The sequence below is a fragment of the Naegleria gruberi genome (genome assembly GCF_000004985.1).
Source record: "Naegleria gruberi genomic scaffold NAEGRscaffold_28, whole genome shotgun sequence".
NCBI lineage: Eukaryota > Heterolobosea > Eutetramitea > Acrasida > Naegleriidae > Naegleria > Naegleria gruberi.
The window spans coordinates 253,147-274,231 of NW_003163299.1; the positions used below are offsets into that span (position 1 = coordinate 253,147).

At 34.3% G+C, this 21,085-nt stretch overlaps 10 protein-coding genes and 1 non-coding gene across 11 annotated transcripts; 4 read left to right on the forward strand and 7 right to left on the reverse strand.

Moving 5' to 3' along the window:
- Positions 1 to 70: 70 nt before the first annotated feature.
- Positions 71 to 1,549, reverse strand: NAEGRDRAFT_68416 (uncharacterized protein; the record flags this gene model as incomplete). Its single annotated transcript, XM_002676415.1, has 3 exons — positions 71 to 850; positions 896 to 1,189; positions 1,232 to 1,549. 3 exons carry the CDS (start codon positions 1,547 to 1,549, stop codon positions 71 to 73), a joined length of 1,392 nt encoding a protein of 463 aa, XP_002676461.1.
- Positions 1,550 to 3,687: 2,138 nt separating this feature from the next.
- On the reverse strand, positions 3,688 to 4,742 carry NAEGRDRAFT_34142 (uncharacterized protein; the record flags this gene model as incomplete). Its single annotated transcript, XM_002676416.1, has 2 exons — positions 3,688 to 4,146; positions 4,194 to 4,742. Coding segments are annotated over 2 exons (1,008 nt in total), but the record flags the coding sequence as incomplete, so codon positions are not given.
- Positions 4,743 to 5,130: 388 nt separating this feature from the next.
- NAEGRDRAFT_68418 (uncharacterized protein) lies at positions 5,131 to 6,099 on the forward strand (the record flags this gene model as incomplete). The annotated part of the gene is made up of 1 exon (XM_002676338.1): positions 5,131 to 6,099. The coding sequence occupies one exon, from the start codon at positions 5,131 to 5,133 to the stop codon at positions 6,097 to 6,099; it is 969 nt and encodes a 322-aa protein (XP_002676384.1).
- A 264-nt stretch (positions 6,100 to 6,363) lies between these two features.
- Positions 6,364 to 7,696, reverse strand: NAEGRDRAFT_58251 (uncharacterized protein). Its single transcript, XM_002676417.1, has one exon. The coding sequence runs from the start codon at positions 7,547 to 7,549 to the stop codon at positions 6,386 to 6,388; it is 1,164 nt and encodes a 387-aa protein (XP_002676463.1). The 5' UTR covers positions 7,550 to 7,696; the 3' UTR covers positions 6,364 to 6,385.
- A 381-nt stretch (positions 7,697 to 8,077) lies between these two features.
- NAEGRDRAFT_t362 lies at positions 8,078 to 8,151 on the reverse strand. Its single transcript has one exon. It is a non-coding gene; the product is annotated as a tRNA-Arg (tRNA).
- A 366-nt stretch (positions 8,152 to 8,517) lies between these two features.
- NAEGRDRAFT_544 (uncharacterized protein) lies at positions 8,518 to 10,410 on the reverse strand (the record flags this gene model as incomplete). The annotated part of the gene is made up of 1 exon (XM_002676418.1): positions 8,518 to 10,410. A coding segment is annotated over one exon (1,893 nt), but the record flags the coding sequence as incomplete, so codon positions are not given.
- Positions 10,411 to 10,651: 241 nt separating this feature from the next.
- NAEGRDRAFT_68421 (uncharacterized protein) lies at positions 10,652 to 12,482 on the forward strand (the record flags this gene model as incomplete). Its single annotated transcript, XM_002676339.1, has 4 exons — positions 10,652 to 10,797; positions 11,039 to 11,474; positions 11,521 to 11,605; positions 11,650 to 12,482. The coding sequence occupies 4 exons, from the start codon at positions 10,652 to 10,654 to the stop codon at positions 12,480 to 12,482; spliced, it is 1,500 nt and encodes a 499-aa protein (XP_002676385.1).
- Positions 12,483 to 13,833: 1,351 nt separating this feature from the next.
- NAEGRDRAFT_68422 (uncharacterized protein) lies at positions 13,834 to 15,858 on the reverse strand (the record flags this gene model as incomplete). Its single annotated transcript, XM_002676419.1, has 1 exon — positions 13,834 to 15,858. One exon carries the CDS (start codon positions 15,856 to 15,858, stop codon positions 13,834 to 13,836), a length of 2,025 nt encoding a protein of 674 aa, XP_002676465.1.
- A 342-nt stretch (positions 15,859 to 16,200) lies between these two features.
- NAEGRDRAFT_68423 (uncharacterized protein) lies at positions 16,201 to 18,633 on the forward strand (the record flags this gene model as incomplete). The annotated part of the gene is made up of 2 exons (XM_002676340.1): positions 16,201 to 16,896; positions 16,936 to 18,633. The coding sequence occupies 2 exons, from the start codon at positions 16,201 to 16,203 to the stop codon at positions 18,631 to 18,633; spliced, it is 2,394 nt and encodes a 797-aa protein (XP_002676386.1).
- A 362-nt stretch (positions 18,634 to 18,995) lies between these two features.
- Positions 18,996 to 19,733, forward strand: NAEGRDRAFT_34153 (uncharacterized protein; the record flags this gene model as incomplete). The annotated part of the gene is made up of 1 exon (XM_002676341.1): positions 18,996 to 19,733. The coding sequence occupies one exon, from the start codon at positions 18,996 to 18,998 to the stop codon at positions 19,731 to 19,733; it is 738 nt and encodes a 245-aa protein (XP_002676387.1).
- Positions 19,734 to 19,760: 27 nt separating this feature from the next.
- Positions 19,761 to 20,741, reverse strand: NAEGRDRAFT_49642 (uncharacterized protein; the record flags this gene model as incomplete). The annotated part of the gene is made up of 1 exon (XM_002676420.1): positions 19,761 to 20,741. One exon carries the CDS (start codon positions 20,739 to 20,741, stop codon positions 19,761 to 19,763), a length of 981 nt encoding a protein of 326 aa, XP_002676466.1.
- Between the last annotated feature and the right edge of the window lie 344 nt (positions 20,742 to 21,085).

Genomic DNA, 21,085 nt, shown 5'->3' on the forward strand with positions numbered 1-21,085 from the left:
TCTCTGGCAAGCAGTTCAGTTTCTGTTAAATAATTATTTGGATAATGATTCAATACTTTAAACTGGTTTATTAATTTACTACAAGATTATCTGAATCAAACTTGCTTAGGGCGGAAATAAGGTTGACACATCTCTCACCACAACCATCCATTTGTTCACTTCCATTTCCGAAACGTATTGGTCTCTTTTTTCTCACAACTACCACATGAATTTCTCGAGCTTGTAAAGATGACGAAACTGTAAAGTCCAAATCAATTCTTCTCCACTTGATATCCTGAAGATTTTTCAAAATGGTTTCCTCAAATTCCACTTCACAATTATTGTCTCTATAGAGTTTTTTGCACTTGTCGTTCAAGTCTCCCACAAATGGTTCATGTTCGGTACCTTTCCAGCTAGCTTTCAAAAGATGGTCAATTCTCTCTGTTGATACAGTCTCCTTCCCGTAAGGTGTAAAGAATTCATTCAACAAGTTAACATATGCATTTGAGGTGAGAAATTCACTGCTAGCTCCTCCAATTTTAACTGATGGTTCTGCATGTTCATTGAGTGGATACGGATTAAATGAACGAATTGATGAAGATGGAAAAGGAACAGTTGAATCCAAATTACATGATGATATTAAGGTTCTTTGTGGAAACTTTTTCAAAACTTTTACAAAATCTGATTCTGGCAAACTCATTCTGTACAATAATGATTCTTCAATGGAATTGCCATCATCCAATTTCAACTCTTTTCCTGTCAATCCAAGAAGTGAAATAAATGTATGCGCTGCAAATCTGTAAATTGATTTGAAATAGGTACCACCAGGTCTTCTCGATCCTAAATGTGGAGTTGATATTGTTGTAAAATTCTAATACAGATTAAAATAATTATTGATATTAAAAATCCCACTTACACATGGAACCAAATGTGGAAATACATTATCTACAAAATATTTTCGATGTTCTTGGAATTCTTCATCTTTGGAAATTTCAATATCACCACTTGGTAAGTCATATACTAGTTTAACGAAATATCTGGCAATTAATCCTCCTAATGAATGCCCAATGACACTTAATTTCAATTTCTTACCATTCGAAAGTGAAACCTTTCTTTCATAAATAATTTTCAACACTTCTTTCAATACATTGGTTCCCAATGATTCAATACCATCATGTGTTTTACCTTCATTACAAGCACAATCAATAATCTGAAATAATTTCAATTATCAAGTTAGTGACAAGTTACTTACAATGGCATGTTCTGGTGTTTCATCGGAATTATACAACTCTTTTAATTTTTCTGCAATAAACTGAAAATCCTTCTGATTACCATGCAGTCCATGAATTAAAACATATAGATCATTATGTTTTGATTGAGTATTTTTCTCACTTGTTTCCGTTGCTTTATATTCAATCGAAGGAGTCATCTCTTCCACCATTGTTGAATTGTTTTTTTCTATTGTATCAATTTGTTCCTCCACCATTGTCTCTTTTAAATTATCCATTGCAGATGATGATTGTGATGATTCTACTTGATCATCTGTTACAGAAGAAGGTTGTTGGGACATTTTTTATGTATTTTGTGCTTCCGATTATTATTCTTAAAATAACTCCACCTCAACTTTTCGAGTATGATACGAATACTGCGAGGACATTTAAAGAATTGGACTATGAAGAAAGAAATAATAGTAAGGAAAAGAGTTTTAAAGGAGATTGTTTTATAATTTTACATGTAGAATTGTTGAGCACTGAGAGAATCGATACCACCACTTGGAACTCTAATGTGAGTGGTTGGGGAGTTACCTGATCGGCAGTACATCTTGCTGAGATACTTATTTCTGACATAGGTTTGTAAGGCTGGTTGATTGATATTACTGTTTGGTTTAGTGTTTGGAGGAAGGCTCAATTCGAAATGTTCATTGGCAGTCTTGTTGCCAATAGCGTACAGGAATGTGAGTTGTTCTTTAGAAAGTTTAGCACCACCAACTGTCAAGCTTTCGAGTCTACCAGTCTTTAAGGTAAAGTGAGCCAATCTACATTGAGTACACAAAACTGTACCATAACCTAAGTGAGCCCATTGGACTTGGGTTGAGGAACAATCAGCACAACAATTGTTACCATCTTTTTTGAGAACATCTTCATTATTTGAAATTGGAGTGGATGGAATGCTCAAACTTCTGTAGGTAAAAGCTTCATCAGGTTCAACATATTCGAAATTAGGATTAATCAAAACAGGAGCAGTTGGAGAAGATGGTGGTTGAACATAAGACTTTTGGAGTCCAAAGAATGATGGTGGAGTGGATTGAAGAGTAGGGATTGACCTCACATTACCAGCTTGGAGCTTGAATTGACCAACTTGAGAAACAAATCTGGACAAGTTTGTGTAAACTTGATTGTACTTCAAGCTAATCTTCTTAATGTCATCAGAGAATTTGTTGGCTTCACTACACTTTTGAAGGCTGTGGGTTGCTGACAAATACAAATCATAGGCATCACAAGTTACAGGAATGATGGAGCCCATCTTTGCAGATGGAGTCTTTTCAATCAAGATTGACTTTTGCAATTGCATTAAACCGTCCAAAAGATCAATCAATTCAGAAACATCTTGCGATTCAATATTTGCTTTAAGAGCAAAGTTACTGCTAACGCTATTCTTGAGATTTTGCAAAATGTCACATCTCTTTTCCAACCAGGTACCATATTCAACAACGAATTTGGCAATCAATTGATTCTTTGGTTTCCATACTTCTTTCAGATCTTGAACAAGGCTCTTAATTTCGATAGGATCAACCTTATCTGGTAATGATTGAGCAATATGATGAAGTAAGATCATGGCCTTAACAGCAATATTTGGATCAACAAAGATTGGTCTTTCTCTAATGTATACCAAGTATTCAATCAAGGTGTTTTCATCACCTCTATTGAAAATTTCGTTACAAATCATTGAAATTTGACTTGGTCTAGATTGTCTTGGAGCAATAGTGGTCGATCTCATTACTACCATTCTACGTCCTTCACTATTCAAAGAAGATTGAGGTAAAAGAGGAGAAGTTGTGGCTGGTCTTTGAGGAGTTTGAGTGGTTGGAGAAAGTGCCAAATCAGAGAAGTTTTCACTCAAGCTACGTTTGTGAATATTGGCATTTTGAAGTTGGAGAACTTTTTGTGGTTGAGGAGTCATCAAAGTAGGAGGCTTGGCTTGTGGTACAGGTGAGCTGGCTTCTTGCCAATCAAGTTGAGAGAATAAATCTCCACCTCCAGAAGGTTGTGGTGGTTTTTGAGAAACTGGTTGAGTTTGAATTGGTGTTAATAACTTTTGGACTTTTTGTGGTTGAACCTTTGGGGTAGATGGTTGTTGGACAGGCGGAGTGCTCGATGGAGCCTCAAAATCAGAGAAATCAGCATCCCAATTGTCATCTCCAAATGAATTTTGGAAACTTTCAGGTTGTTGGAAAACTGGTTTCTTGACAACAGCAGGTGATTGTGGAGTAGTGGTCTTTCTTGCAATGAATTGAGATTTTGGTTGTTGTTGAATTTGTTGAGTAACAACAGGTTGAGTTGGTTGTTGGGAAGGAGCATGTCCATCATTACTGAACCAGTCGAGTTGGGAGAACAAATCACCACCACCAGCACCTCCAGATTGAGGTTTTGGAGTGGTTGGCTTTGTCAAAACTGGTGAGCTCTTTGATTGAGTGTTTTGAGTCAAAATTGGTCTTTGTGTTGGTCTTGGCATTGAAATTTCTTTTCCGAGCAATTTACCAACTTTTTCAGTGATATCAAAAACAGATGGTCTATCCTTAACAGCTGGAACAAGCATACTCTTAATTAAATCAATAATTGGTTGTGAGTAAACAGGAGATGGTGGAATTTTGTACTTGGCATTAATGACAGAAATTGAACTTTCGGCATCTTCGAAAGGTCCCTTGAAGAAACACAACTTGAACAAGACACAACCCAAGGCCCAGACGTCAGCCTTTTCAGTGATTGGATCACCACTATAAAGATCAGCCATTTCTGGAGCTCTGTAGGCCAAAGTTGTATTCTTTTGAATGTCCTCTTCAGCTTCTTGTTTTTCAGCTCTTGATGAGAGTGTATAAATTCTTGTGGTTGTTGATCCAAAGTCGCAAATCTTGTAGGTTCCGTTTGTACACAAAATATTTTCAACTTTCTAACAATTACTATTAGAAATTGCAACAGTAAAATATAATTACTTACCAAGTCTCTGTGAATCATTGGTGGATTTTGGGAGTGCATGTGAGCAACACCTTTACAAACATCAAAGAAGATGTTCAAAATTTCTTGTTCCGAGAATTTGGATCTTTGGTTAAGTCTTTCTTCCATCATACCGACAACTTCGGAATCAGCAAGTTCCATAAGAATATAAATTTCGTTAGTTCTATTGTTTTGAATTTCCTTGACGCCAATGAGTTTGACAACATTTTCGTGATTGTTCAATTTCTTCATTACGTCAATTTCCTTCTTTGCTTGTACACTTTGTGAAGAATCTTGGATTAATAAACGCTTGAGAGCATAGTCAACTCCGGTTTGAATATTCTTCACTATAAAAACAAAGGAAAAACCACCTTCTCCCAATAATTTGGTAATTTTATAGGTTTCTCCGTTAATTTCAATTGTCTTTGGAACATCAACAGGCAAATTAGAAAAAACTCCACTATCTTCAACTAAATCCTCTCCAAAATTTAATGCTGATGTTGGTAAATTGGAAACAGCGTGATGACGAACTTTTTCTACAGCATCTTCCATTCTATTCAGACCAGCATTAGCAAGCTGCTTGGTCTTGTTCAAAAATCCTTGCATGGTGTGATGATGAAGGTTTAGATGTATTTTTTTAAAAATAAAATTGTTGGGTGATTTTTAAATGATCCACGTAACGTTTTTGTTCTCTTGCTCCGTATTTGTTTCACTCTCATCAAAAAGCTGTCCGTACAGGAAATTCGACAACGGCTAATTGAGAGATTGAACAATAAGGGTTTTTGAGACCTTTGAGGAATGGGTAATAGTCTAGAGTAAGGAAAACTTTCAATTTTTTCTTAAGTTTAATCGAAAAAAATCATCTAAGAAGGGTGTTGAATAACATCATCACAACTAGTTAAAAATCAAATTGTATATTATTTAAAGAGAGGAATCGGAAATGGGAAATCATGTTTCAATAGATGAGAAACCACAAACAATAGAGGACTTGTTTAAGGACTATCCCTACAGGGAACAAAACTTCTTCTCTTCTAATATCAAAATTTGGAAGTTTGAGGAATCATCATCTGATCAGTGTGTTGTGAGTCCTCTCAATTTTACTATGGAATTTTCATCTTTCAATCCTCATCATTGCTATGTTGTTTTACATACATTTAATAAGGGTGAAGAATTTCAGAATCAGGATAATCAAAGAAAGGCCATCAAATTAACAAGTCATTCACTTCTTCAGTTAGCAGCATCCACAGTTAATTTGACTCTCCCTGGATTGGAAAATAGGTTTTGTGTGAATGATTTGCAGAATTTCTTCTTTTCGAAATGTTCTAATATTGGATTTAGAGAAAAACTTACACTTCTTGGGGAGAGCTTGAACGGATTTTCATATTGTGTCTATGTGTGGCATGGTAAGAATGCTTCAACCTTCCTTCAATCTTCATCGACCACAGCAGGATTGGACCTGGATAGAAAGCTCTTACTCAATGAAAAGGTTGTGAGAAGGGCATTCAGTTGTGGAGAGCCGTCATCCATTTGTAATTACTATCACAATGATATACCTTCCTTTACTTCTGAGAGCATTCTAGAAATCAAGAAAACAAGCTCAAGCTCGTTAGCCATTTGTATGACACTGTTTCAGTATTGCCATTTATTTAGACAGTTGATTCATAATCCAGAGACTATTTCACAATTGCCAGATAATGTTGGAAGTAAGGATGTTGCATTCAGAGCTCTTCTCCAACTTCCACCAACTGTAGAAATCACTTCTAGTTTTCAACCAGCTGAGCAAGAGAACCAGATTCACGATAATGACATTCCAGAATATATGGCATCTCCAGCAGCTTCTCCTATTGGTTCAGAGGAGAGTGATTCCTACCATACATCGGATGAAAGTACAGAATATTTTGATGAATAAACAATGAAATTCGTTACCCAAACTCCAAATAATGAAAAAAGTTTGTGAGGGACTCGTTCAGGTAGTAGTATCGTCAACTTTGATACCCTACCGCTTAAATCCTTCAAATGATTAAGAAGATTTCTAAAGGCTACATAGACAGGTTATCAGAGTACACTTACTTCTACGTGCTCTCTGATTTAAGCAAGCTGTCCAGCCATTTACCATATAACTGTGCCTATAGTTTAAGCAAAAAATCATATTATCTAAACAAAAAATCTTTTTGAATTTATGGTTTGAAATTTATTTACACAGACAACTTGATGAGTTTACCAGATGTTTTGAAACGAAGTTTCAAAAGACGAGAGTAAGAATTAGATTCATCACCAATGTAACCAGCATAGGTTGGTGTAAATATTTCAGCAGCATCTCCACCAAATGAGGTTGGATAATTCTTTCTAGAAGTGAGTGAAGAATATTGGGTAACAGTGTGATATGTTTGACTGATGGCACTGGTATCCAAGTTTGGTGATTGAATTTGAAGTTCTCCTACAAAATCATCCTTTCCTAATGTAACATCAATATCTGATTCCACAGTACCAACTTCAAGAACCTTAGCACCCTTGATACCATTGTGAACTTGCTTCTTCTTGTTAGCAATAAGTGTGACATTTCCTGAAGAGCCCAACATTTGAATATTTGAACCTTCCAAAGCTCCCTTAGAAGTATATAATTTCAAAGAAACAGCAGAGCTCAAATCCTTGTAATAAATATCACCTGTTGTTGAAGTGACAAAGATAGCAGCAAAGATATTTGATAAGTAAATTTGACCTTTTCTTCCACTGACAACAAATTGACCTGCTTGGATTTGTGTCATATTCAAGAGATTAGTTCCTCCCATAATAGTCAATGCCTTAATTGATAACATTGTAGAATTTGTTAAGCTTGGATCTGGACCGATATAAAAATTGTTGGCATAAACGCTAGCTTGCATACTAATTGTTGTCAAAGTAGCTGGAATTCTAATAATTCTCGAAACAAAGTAACAATTTGTAAAATCAGTAGATGGAATCTTTGATGAGATTGTAATATAATCGGAACCATTTGTTGTAAGATACACTGAATTATTAATATTAGTATAGGTCTTATCTAAAAGTGAGGTTCTTTCAAAGGTGACTTCAATTTTGTTCTTTAAAGATGGATCAAAGTAGATTGATGTCTTGGTGTCACCAGTTATATAAATTGTACTCAGTGTACTAGTATTGTATTGGAGAGTAAAACTCTGAGTGTCTCCGTATGGAAGAGTTTTCGAGCAAGAGTCATTATTCTTTGCTGAGAATGAACCAACAATGATACCTGCTACAGTAAATAGGAAAAGAATGCTCAATATGCAAATAACTGCAAGAACATCCGAAAAGGAACAATCAATTGTTTTTGTGGGTATAAAAGCTTGTGTTTCTTCCTTAGCCATTCTTGTTATTCTTGTTGTATATACAATTTTAGTTATTGATGAAGATGAATTTAAAAGCAATAAAAATAGGAGATGAAACAATGTGTATTGATGGTAGTGTCTCTATGCAAAATACCAAGTGTATTGTTTCCGATTGAATTGATGTTGTTATTCTTTTTTTAAAGAAGTTGTTGGAGTTTTATGATTTAATTGTCCACCTTTTTCAAGGCTCATCAAATGAGCGCCAAGAGATTGAAGCATTAATTGTAGCGTCCTTTTAACGCACATTTCAACAACTATATTTAAGCGCTTGGGCCAAGTTGAACAAATCTCAACTGTGACTGCCACAAGCGGAGAGTGGTGTTTTTAATATTCTGATTAACTGCGTCTGGAATTGATTATCGAGTAAGGAATATTTTATGAGCTTCCAATAAGTCTTATGAAAATTCTTTCCAACTTGTAAAAATCAAGGAATAAAATATCATTGAAACAATCTTTCTTCAAATTAGCTAATAATGTTACGTATTCCAAAGAAAACAACAAAACAATTACCGACAATGGGGCTCGAACCCACGACCCCAGGATTAGAAGTCCTGTGCTCTATCCAACTGAGCTATGACGGCTTACATTCACTTTGAAATTCTTCTTAATATCCATTTCCAACAATCACTGGCTTTAATTAAAATACTGTTTCAATGTTGTCGAAATGAAATAATCGCTTACGTACAAAAATTCTTCTATTTATTTGTTGACTGTGGTCTAGAAGAAGATGATGTTTGTGGTCTAACTGGAGCTGATGCCTGCCTTGGTCTTGTTGAGGTTGTTGAATTTACGCTAGGCCTTCTTGTGGTTCTTGTTGAGGATGGTGCTCCTGTTGACGTTGAATTACTTCTTGCAGTGCTTGGTTCAGGATTCAATTCTTCAGTTAATCGTTGGATTCTTCTTACTAGAGAGTATAACTCCTTTTCTGAGGAAGCACTTTTTTGTTTTTCCTTATTATAGTTATTCTCCTCTTGTTGTAATTGTTCTAAAAGTGGTGCGGTTTCGTTAGACAATAATTTCAATTGATCGGTCACTTCCTTATCAAGAGCAATTTTTGTTCTTCTCAAATCTTCCACCTTTCTTCTTTCTGATTCTGTTTTCTCGTCCATTTCTCTAAGTTGTTCGACAAACAAGTCTTCTTCGTCTCCAAATCGTTCAACTAGGAAACGGTACTTTTTTTCTGTTTCAAAGGTTTCTGCTTTTTTGGATTCTAGCTCATCTTGCAAGCTTTCTAAATGTGCTTGACTGTTATGTCTTACCCTGGAAAGAGACGTCTCAGACTCTTCCAATTCTTTGTACAATACAACTTCCTCCTCTTTTTCTTGAGTGAGGCTGTCATTTACCTCGATTAATCTTTGTTCTGTATCTTGAAGCTCCTCAATCTTTTTCTTTAGTCTGTCAACCTCAGATGATTTTAGGAGCTTGTCATTTCTCTTTAGTGCCTCTGAAATGAAACTAAAGCTCTTGTAACTAAAGTCATTGAAAGAAAAGTCCATTGAGGTCAAACTAAAATTCTTTCTCATTGCTTCTGCAATTTGCTCTCCAGATTCCTTCAACTCATTTTGTTTCAAATTCAAGGTTTTTAGTGATCGGTTTGTTGCCAACACTCTTGCAATTTCTACTCCTGCCCTATCTCCAATACGATTGAATGACAAATCCAAGTGTTTCAGTTTTGTTCCATCAGTGAGACCTATCATAATTCTCTTTGTACCAGAGTCTTTGATAAGGTTATTGTTCAGGAAAAGAGTTTTAAGAGTTTTGTTTAAAGCCATAACCTTTCCGATTTCTTTTGCTCCTTCATCTCCAATAGCATTCTCTCCTAGGAAGAGCTTCTTCAAAGTTTTGTTAATTTCCAATAATTGTGCAAACTCTTCGGCTCCCTTATCACCAAACTCATTGCACTCAATTTTTAAAGTTTTCAAGCATTTGTCAATTTTTAACATTTCACATATCGAAAGAACACCTTCATGAGAAATCTTATTTTCTGTCAAATCCCAATAGGTAAGCGTGGGGGTTAACATGTTTTTCATCTTATCACACATTATGGAAACACCCTTGTCACCAATTTGATTCCTCTCCATAATCAACTTTTGCAGGTTGGTGCTATCAAGAACTTTTGCCAAAAATTCACAACCAGCACTTCCAATATTGTTGGAGGAGATATCTAATTCAGTTAAAGAAAAATTATCCACTAATCCTCTACAAAGAATTCTTATACCATCGCTTCCCATACCATTACTTGCCAAATTAAGTTGGCACAATGTTTGATTTTGTTGAAGTAACTCGCTTAAGTGCTTAGCACCTTTGGTGCTGATGTGATTTCTGTTGATACCACTCAAGCCAGATAAATCCAGACTTGTTAATGTTTGATTGAATAAAAGAGCATTGAATAAGGCCTTTGCTCCTTTTCCTCCAACATCATTAGATCTTAAATCTAATCTAACAATGGATGTATTATTTTCCAGAAGGGGTGCAAGTTCAATACATCCAGTATCTCTCAATCTATTACCACATAAATCCACAATTGTGTAGGTGTTGTTTTTGGACAGAATTTTTGTGAGTGATTTTGCTGCCTCGTCACCCAGTCCATGCTCCTTCAAGGAGAATAGTAATCCACTACAATTCTTTTGAATCAAATCAACAAATCTATCCTCTCTTTCTTGAATATACTGTAAATTTTGGTCTGCACACTTTGCTCTAAACAGATCCTTAATATCCTCATATGTCAAGGATATTTTCTGTTCTTCATCCACCTCAAGTAAGTTTTTTTCAATTAGCTCTTCTGCTGAAGTATAACTTGCAGCTAATATCAATCCCGAAGGAATATTTTTTTGTACCTTAATTTTTTGAACAGCTTCTTTATCTTTAGGCGTTAAGGGAGTATTCTTTGTTTTTGTTGGTGTATGATCCGAGGAGACAAAAGTAGAAGCAACACCTCTTCTAGAAGATGGTGTGCTTGGAGATTTTGGTGAAGGAGAGTTAGGTGATACACCTCTCGAAGTACTTTGGCTCATTTTTTTTGTTATTGGCCGAACTGTAAATTATTATGCGGGAATGTTGGTGTTGAAAGAAGAATAAAAAATGTCTGATGAAGAGGTGGAGATACAAGTTGTTGACTACGACGAAACCCTGAAGGAAAAAATTGCGGAAGAACAATTGATCAATGAAAGATTAAAGGAAGCTTCAACAAAATTAGAAGTTGTGAAGAAAGTTTGGGGCACTTGTAAGTTGTTTACTTGATTATCTTGTTCCGATGGTAATAATGATGATAGTCAACACTGATCAAATGATTTTATTTTCTAATTTTCTAAATTCAAAATTAATTTACAAGGAGGCTAATTATGTTCGTAAGAGGATTGTCATTGGAAATACATCTCAATTTATTCCACAAAAATTTAGAGGTGATGATTATACACACAAATGGACAGTTTATGTGAGAGGTTCGAAAGAAGAACCAGATATTAGTAGTTTCGTAAAAAAGGCTAGAATAACTATTGACCCTTCATTTGCTCCAAATGATGTAATTGATGTACATCATCCTCCTTTTCACTTGTCAAGAAGAGGTTATGGAGAGTTTCAAGTTATTATTCAACTTCATTTTAAAGGAAATACTGATATTAACAAACCTTTGGAAATTGTACATAACTTACGTTTAGATAAAGCCAAGACTGGTAAAATTGTGAATGCTACTGAAACTATTGCTGATATTGAATTGGATAAACAAGCTTTAGCCGAAACAGACACTTTCACTGAGGCTCAAGAAAAAAAAGTTAAACAAAGGCTTACTATCAACTCTGATGATGAATTTGCTGATGATGAAGTTGTTCATGTCAAAGCCAAAACAAAACCACCTTCAAAAAAGAAGAAACGATCAACTGGAGCAGAGGCAGTTGATGAAAATTCTGTAAGTAGTAATTCAAGGTTTATTTGATATATTTGTGTAGAACTAGATCAATAATGAAATATTATCATCTTATAATTTCTTTATACCAGATACACCCTTTCCTCCAATTAGTTCTGATCCTGATGTACTCAGTAAGTTTTCGCCATCATCAATAGTAATATTTATAAATGTTAAGCCTATCCAACGACATTGTTTAAGAGTTTGACAATAGAGGAAATTCAAGTCAGAGAGACCTGCCAAATGTTTCCGATCATCAAAGAGTCGAATATGGAACTTCCTTATTTATCAGCAACCGAATCAACATTTACCAAATGGACCTTAGGGAAAAGGTTAGCAGCTGAAAAATTACGAGCTCTACATGTTAAACGATACCTTTTGGAAAAAGATTCGAATTTCTCCTTGACAACCTCCAATATTTTTAAATTATGTAGATGTACTGGTCTATCACCAATTGTAAATAATCAAACCGAAATAGATTTAAATGAAAAGGATCAAGTGATTGAGAGCCCTAGGTTTTGTAAATATTGTGGCTCTCATCATCAACAAAATGATTTCGATCATCTTCAAGACAGATGTAGAAAGAGAATGAAAATACCTTCATCTACAAACCATTTAGCCAACTCGTGTACTCACTCGCTAGAGGAAATCCTAAGTAGAGAAGATTCTCATACACCATGTAATATTTGCTTATCCTCACAAAGTGGTCAACAAGTGGATTTTAGCGAAGATATTGGAATAACTTCAATTTTAGATGAATGTGGATTTAAACTTCAGGATAAGGATTGTGAAAATCTATTTAATGGATTGTTTAAAAAGTTTGCTTCCAACCTACTTTCTCACTCCGTCTCAATTTATAAGGAACAATCAACACATGAAACATTTAAAGAAAAGGAGGGCAAAGTTCTAGTTCCCTATCATATCTATCAAGCTATCATTGATTGTGACCAGTTTGATTTTCTAAGAAATAACCTTAAAACTGATCAGAACAATAAAAGAAAGAGGCCATAAGGTCTGTTATATGGATAACAAGTGTTTTGATGTTGTATTTTTAGAATTTCTGTATTCAATTGACTAAAATGATTGTCAGCAAAGCTGTATGTCACAATCCAGTGAATTGGTGCTGTGAGGATTGTTGTACAATTATACGGTAAGATAATAGCGCCACACAATCCAAAAAAAATGCAACAAGAGAGCCGAACCCTTACATCACCTGAAAAGTTTCAAATTGCAAGATTAAGGGTAATCAAAGGTATGAAAGATGGAGGATTCTTATCAGAAGAAGACTTCAACAAGGAGAGGATGAAAATCATTGATAATATGGTTGGACTATCGCCAAGAAAACAATCAAATCCTAACACCCCCATAAAACCAAATACTGTACTATCGCCTCCTTCCACTCCTCGTCTACCAACTCCATCACCTAGTACAATAACACCCCCAAGACAAAATGAACAATCGGATCCAATTCTATCACAAAATATTAGATTAACAGAGGACTCTGCCGAAGATATTGAAAGAATAAGGGAACAATTTAGGGATTTTAAGATTATGATCATGGCCAAATTACAAATCCTTGAAGAGGGTTATTTACTTCATTTCAAATCAATGAAAACTCTTCCATCATCATCAGAATTAGGGGATTTAAATAAGAATTTAAATAAGAGAATGGATCAAATTATTCAACAATTTTCTGAAAAAGTGGCAACCCTGTCTTTAGAGCTTAAAGACATTAGAAGCGATTTGGAGAAGAGAAATCAAAGCGATTATGACACCAAGTTAATTGAAATAGAGGAAGAGATTTCAAATATAGCTTTCCAAACACATGAAAGACTCGATGATATGGATCACAAAGTGTCTGAGATGGAAATCTCAAATGTAGATATTTACAAAAAACTAGGAGAAACTGTAACATTATTCACTAATCAAAATGAACTCTCAATGAAGAAAGTTGGAGAGACGGAGAAGAAGATTTTGGAAGAGTTTGAAAATTTCATTAATCAAGCAAAGATAAATAAGGAGAAGGATTTTGCAAACTTGGAATCGAAAATGAAGATATCATTGGCAAAGATGCAAGAACATCTCGAAAGCTCGCAGGAGGAAGCCTTATCGAACATGGATTCAGAACTGTTTGTCATCAAACAGAGAATGGGAATGGAAGAGATAGACGAAGAAGAGAAAGACCCAGTACAAATATTAAACAAACTCAAAGAAGGAGTGGGTGACCAAATGAAATCATTCGAGAAGAAGCTGGAAGAAATATCAAAACCACCACCAGTTGATTATGCATCCTTAATACCAACTCTCTTATCAAGAATAGACTCTTTAGAAGAAAAAGTTATATTATTAGAAAAACAATAAGTTATTTATCATAAACATTATGTGAACCAATATTCATGTTGCCTGATATTTCCATAAGAATATTTTCTCTTCTATTTCCACTAAAAGTACATCTATCAATACTACCACGTGAATCATCCTTCACCCAAATACCACTTTGTCTTCCTGAGCTGATTTTACAACCAAAAATGGTAGCTGTTGAACTACCTCCCAGTTTGATGTTTGTAAATTGATTGCTGTAAATTTCAGTGTCTTGTAATTTAAGAGTACCATTACCTTTGGCTGAAATGCCAGTTTGCTTTCCATTATATACTTTACAATTCTCTATTTTTGCTTCGGATGTGTCAACTGATAAAATATTTGGATTATTGTTTTGGTAAATTGAACAATCTTTGACTGTAGCACTTGCATAACCTCTAACAAGAATTCCATTCTTTGTATTGTCATGAATGTCACATGAACACAAAATTGGTCCTGCTCTTCCTCCAACATCAACCCCAGATGATGTGTGTCCATAAATGTGATCGTACTCGAATATTGGTTTACAAAGATCCTTAAGCACAATACCTCGTAATTCTTCATTTTGTTTCTTTGTGCCTGTAAAATAAATAGTGTTAGAATGGAAGCTTGGCTTGGCAAACTCAGATACCAAAACATTCTTTCCAAAGTTATCATAAATAGAATTATTCTTAATTTCTGATGAGCATTTTCCTTTGGCCCAAATTCCAAAAGAAAGACCATCCCTAATCTTGTTATTAACAATTTCAGCATCAGAATCCTCGGTAATATATACATTTGGATAGGCATTTTGATAAATGTCGTTTTCCTCTATCTTTCCACCAGCATCCATTTTGAGAACTATACCATTCTCCTTGCAGTTGTGGATTTCATTTCTCGAAATAAATGGTTTGGCCTTATGTGATACAAATATGCCAGATCTTTTGTTGTTAGAAATAATATTCGAAATAATATGTGGATGAGAGTTATCACGAATGAATATTCCTCCAGATTTGCCATCAGAAATATCATTATTCTTAAGTATTGGATGAGACTTTCCTCTACAAGTAACACCCTCATAATTGTTTCTTAATATTTTGTTGTTTTTGATAATACCACTAGCATTCTTGCAAAATAAAATACCAATCTTTGTACAATCCATAATGGAACAATTAGCAATAATTGGCTCTGCAAAGCCAGTCAAGTATAAACCATGTTCTACACTTGACATTATGTAACAATTAAGGATCTGGGTCTGGAATGAATTTTCAACTCTAGGACCGTCTACTTCTAACAATCCAGTATTTCTACTGCTTGTTGCTGGATCAATCTCTGAGCTACAGTCATGATAAAAGGCCAAGTTAGAAAGTGTCACGTAATTTTCCACTACAGACATTAGGGGAACAGGTTGTGTACAAATAATTTTCACATTTGCTGGATTTTCTCCTGTAATATGTACACCTTCGACATTTACTGTTATGGTACTAGATACCTTATGTATGCCCGGACTTACTTGAATAGTATCATAAGGTAAAGCATTGGCTAATGCTGCCTCAATAGAATGATAATGAGAAGGCTCATTGGAAACGTATAAAGTTCTTTTTCCTGCTCTCCTATCATCCAAATCTATTGCTACAATTTTCTTCTTTTTAGTTTTTGGAGCCATATCACATGATGATGAAGATGAATAATTGTTAGAAATATTTCTAAGTGGTTCTCTATCATCATTAGCAAAATTTCTCTTTCTCTTTTGCATGTTGGATTTTGGAATTTCATTTTCATCGGTCAATGAACATTTTGTCTTAAGCTCGGAAGTAATACCAAATGTTGAATCATTCAGAGAATTACTAGATAAAATCATATTGTGAGGAGTTATTGTTGTTTGTTTAATACCAAACCAGCCTGACTCGAGATCAAGTCGGGTTTTGCTATCCTCCTCTACAATAACTTCTTCATCGTCAATACCAAACAAATCCATATTGATTGCACGTGTTGGTGTTGGGGTTACTAGTTTGTCATTATCAAAATCTAACGAAAAGGACGGAAACATTTTGTTGACTCGTGTTTAATATAGAGCGCTACAATGAAATATTATTCCTTGTTGTGATGAGAGAAAAAGAAGAAGGCTTGTTGTTCTTGTGTTCTGAGCGGCAGAGTGTTTTTTGATCACAACAAGTGGCGCGCTTTTTTTTGATGAATTTTTAAATTGAAACGGTTCGATTTTTAAAATATTGTGAAAATTGGCTCGGTTCGAGTGTTGGCAAGAATTGCAAAAAGTGTGGCGCCGATTCATGGCTACAGAAAAATATCAATTTGGCTATTCGCAAAAGAAAAAGTATTCTCAATGTGTTGTGGTGCAATTTCGAAATGATTAAAAGATGAAGAGAAAAAAATGTTGCCAACTCTACAATCATTGTTTGATCCGATTGTCGGATCGGTGGAGAAGGCACTAGAAGGATTTGAAGAAGAAAATCAAGTGATATTCAATAGAGAATTGATAAGAGGTATTTATTTGTTCGGCTCACAGGTTTACTTTTGTAGGAAACATGGAGTATTAGATGAAACTTATTCCAAGTTAAAGTTTCAAACAAAAGATGATGAAATATTGGAATATTTGGATGATTCCGATTTTGATTTAATAATAGTGTGTGATGAGATGGTTTCTAGGAATTTTAGTGAAGGTGGATTGGCTGCTGATTTGCAATTTAAATTATATTTTGATTTACCAATTAAAACTTTTGATGGAAAAGAGTTGGAAGTGGAATTTGAAGTGTCTTTGGTTAATACTAAATACTTTATTTCATTTGTGAACTATCATCAACCTGTGCTGTTGCAACTTATTTGTGAGGAGAAATTAGACGAAAGATTTGTCATTTACGAAGAGGATTCAATGAGAAGGTGGAGAAGAGAATTTGGAAATTATTTTCTAAGAATTCCAAGGCTGAAATATGCCTTCATTCACGAGTTAAATTATTCCATGAACAAATCTTTTAGATTTTGGAATTCATACATTGAGAGCTCACAAACGGATGAGACTTCATTGAAAAAAGTCAAGAAGAATATCTGTCACGGTTACAGATTGTTGAGGGTATGTTTCATTGAAGATAGTCATATTTAAACTTTATAGTTTGCTCACCAAATCCTGATTCATGGAAGTGTATCTGACTTTTCAGAAACCAATGACTTTTACCAGCAAGTGTTTGTCAAGACGCAAAATTATACCTCTTGGAAGGAATATGAACAAGAATATCAGAAATTTTATGATGACCTTGAAGAAAAATTTGAATCTCTTTGTAATTTTATTTTGGATAAGGCTGAGTCCTTACTTGTTGGAAATAGCTCAGAACTAGCTATACTATCCTTTTTAAGGGAATCAAAACAAATCACCGATGAGTTTTTACATATATCCAACACGGATAATAGAAGTGTTGCTGTAAACTCTTTAGATTTTCTGTACAGAGGAACAAGTAGCTCTTCAAGATTATTCTCATTAAGGGTTCACCCATTTGACTCACTTAAAACCACATTCGAGTTTTCACTAGATCCTCGCATTCATAGATCTGAAAATCCTCTCCTATATTTCAAAAGAGAAGATATTCGACAATGTAACGGATTGGTTGTGGAACAAATGGAAGGAACGAACAGAGCTATTTGCCTTCCGAGACCTCAATTACTTGATGTGAGAGAGTTTGAAAAGAGGGTTGGATCTGTAGAGCAAGAAAAGATCAACGCATTCTTATTCAATTCGGTCAAATACTACAGATGCTTCAAAAAACCATTTGGAAAGAATGTAAATATGTTTTTTGCATCTGATAACTGGGTACTAGCTTCCCCAGATTTGGATTTTAATGACTGGAAAGATACAATCTATTTGAGGAGGAAAGATACATGTTGGAGGAAAGATTTTTGGGACTGCTTTAATGATCTAGGAATGAAAAATCCTACCGATAGAACCAGTACTTTTATGTTTTGTTGGAATACGACCAGAAATAGCATTATGTTTGTTGGTAGCATTAAAAATGAGACCTATGTAGAGAATGTATTTGAATATGAAGAAACTGGAAAGAATTTGAATTGGGAGGTGATAGAAAGAGTTGCATCCTTGGATTTGGAAAAATGTTCACTCCTATCAATGAAAGAACAAAATGAATGGATGTCCTCTCTTTCTCAAACTGTAATAGAGCTTAATCCTGAAATTTATGAGGGATTGCTATTTATTTCTCTTGAAAATCATTCAACAATTAATTATCATGAATATAGAGCTTTTGAAATGAAGTGCCCTGTTCATCACCATATCAAAATACTCAATCTAACAAATAAGAATTATCCTAGCAGTGAGGTTCTTGATTCTGTTGTAATTGAAAATCCACCTAGATCACTTATTAATTCTGACAAGATTGACCAACACCTTCTTGAGTGTGCGGTTCTTTCCAATTTTGATATCACCCAAACAATTAGAGAAATTAATCCACTCTTCCAAGCCCCTTATAAGACTGTGCTAGAGAAATACGAAAGACTATGTCTTGATATTGACTCATTCTACCATGAACAAATCCAGCAACACCCACTTTCAAAAATCAGCTCACTTTCCCTTCGCCTTTGCTTGAATCAACAAAAAATCCCTCAAAAACAACTCAAAGACCTTGTATTCAGACTCAAAACTTTTGAGGAATCTAGAAGTGATCCATTACTCAAATCTCACACTTTCTTTCAACATTTCATTTCACTATTACAGGTCCAACCGAATCAGAAAAAGGCACGAGTTGAATTACAAACATTAATCAAACTTATCAAAATCTATGATTCCTCAAATACTCTGTACTAATGACCCATATCCAATTCATGTAATGAGTAATATTATCTTACAGTCCACAGTATTGTTAGATTTCAAGAAAATTAACACGACAAAGTGTGGTAAATCCATAATCCAGACAATGCTAAATACCATCAGTTCAAAATTGAAAGTGAGTAATAATTCCAAGAAACTCAAGTTGTTTGTAAAATGATTGTATTTGTTCAATTCTCTAAATCGTGCGACCAGTTTTGAAAAAATCCAGGTACCGCTTCCATTAGGAGTTTAAAAAAAATCGGAGAACAGGCTGTGCTAGGATTCTTGTTGTTAGAGTGTTTTTCAGTTAAATTAAATAATCATTATTATAAATTTTGTACAAAGCCAACAGAGTCACAATGTCTTTAGAACAACAACAAAACGTCGCCGAACAAGATCCTTTGGAAGGATGCCAATTAACAAATAGTGGAAAACATTTATCCCTTGTAGGAAAGGACATTTCGATAATTCCTTCGGCCTTGTTTAGTAGATTTGGTGCTTCTATTGAATCATTGGATTTTAGTTTTAATAATTTGAAGAGAGTGGAAAATTTAAATAGATTTACAGCCTTGAAATCTCTCGTACTTGATAATAATTCTATTGATGATGTTAAACATTTCCCAAGTTTGTCAAATCTGGAAACATTATGGATGAATAACAATAGTATTTATGATTTGGATGCTACTATTGAAGCTTGTCTTCAAAAATTCCCTAAACTTATTTACTTGAGTTTACTGAAAAACCCAGCTTGTCCAAATGAATTTACTGGAAATGATACTGATGACTATCAACATTACAGACTTTATGTACTTTATAGAATGCCAAATTTGAAGTTTTTGGATTCCCGACAAGTAACAGATGAAGAAAGAAAAGAAGCAGCTAGAAGAGGTAAATTCTGTAAAGTAGTCACTCCAGATTATTCTCAATTGCAACAACAATCGGATGATACTGCTGACGATAGTCCTAAAGTTGATTATCTTGCTGCAAAGGATTATTATGATAAGGAAAAAACACACTCATATTTTGGATATACTAGACATGTGTATACTGGTAAACACAGTGAAGGAAATAGATTTATCAAGAATAACGACTTATAAGTCTACCAAAGTTTTGTGTACAGCTGCTTAGTTATTTATTGAATAATCATTTTCCAATTCTGTTATTTGTATTATTCGTTCCACTATTTCTTGTTGTTCTGTGGTGAGAGGGATTGTCGAGCTTTTCAATTTTGGCACAATGCTCTGTTTGATATGAAATAGATATTTTAGTGATTTCTTATCGTATTGAGCTATTTTTTCTTCTGTAGAAGAATTGTTAGAGATTGGTGTTGTCGTTGTTTCATCTATTTCTGAATCGAAATCTTTTGGTTGCTCCTGTTGTCTATATGTCATCAATTCTTGTTGTTGTAACAAGTGACATTGCCAAAAAGCAATAATCGCCTTGTGGTAATATCCTGCTTTTTCAAGACATTCTCCACAGATAGCATAGCTCTCGATACTATTGTTTCCTGTCAGATACATGAAATGAGAATAGCTCTTGAAGGCATTCAAATAGTCATCAAATTTCAAATATAAATCATACTGGCTCAAGAATAATTGCGGATCTAGTGATGGAGCCAACTTGATAACAAGTCTATTCAACTCCAAAGCGTACCTTTCCAATTTGTTTTGTTGTAACATCTCGATTATCATTTTAAATTCTTGAACTTGTTCCATATTTAGCATGGAATAATTTGCTTGAATATTTACAATTTTTGAAATGTATTTTCTATTGAAATAGTCCAACACAAATTTGTATATTTGGGACTCTAATTCTCTCTTTTCATCTCTTTTAGTGGCTCCTAAATATTTGTCAATTAATTTCCTCAAAAAGAATACCCTCAATTCAAAATCTGATGGATTAACCATCAATTGTCTTAATTGTAATTCCTTTAGTGACCTATTTTCCTCAATATTTGTCTTTCTAGCCAATTGTCCACTCTCAAAATCTCTCACTTGACTTCCTTCAATAATACAACTCTGCAATGATTGAATATTATTCAAATTTGTCGGATACAAGTGTGAATTAAGAACAAAACATCGAAAGGCTTGTTCATATTGTCCCATCCTCTCAAAACACTTTCCATAATACCAGAAAATATTCATCAATTCGGTTGGTAATTTTCTCATCAGGAAATTAATTCTCCCTATCAGAGTTAAGCATTCCCGATCATCTTCGTGGAAATGTTGTTCAATTCTTTTAAATTCATCCTTTAAATATTCAATAGTGTATTTAATATTGTTATTTTCCAATGTAGGATCGGAAGAAGATGATTTCCTTCGTCGTGCAAAGTATTTTACTTGATGTTGTTGTGGCTTGTTTGCATTTTGCATATTTTTTTAATATATTAATTTAAATAATTATAATATTATATTATTTAATCTTTAATATTATAATAATATTAATTTTT

Excerpts from the sequence above, each read along its gene's own strand:
- NAEGRDRAFT_58251 (XM_002676417.1), bottom strand. The coding sequence starts at position 7,549 with ATGGCTAAGGAAGAAACACAAGCTTTTATACCCACAAAAACAATTGAT.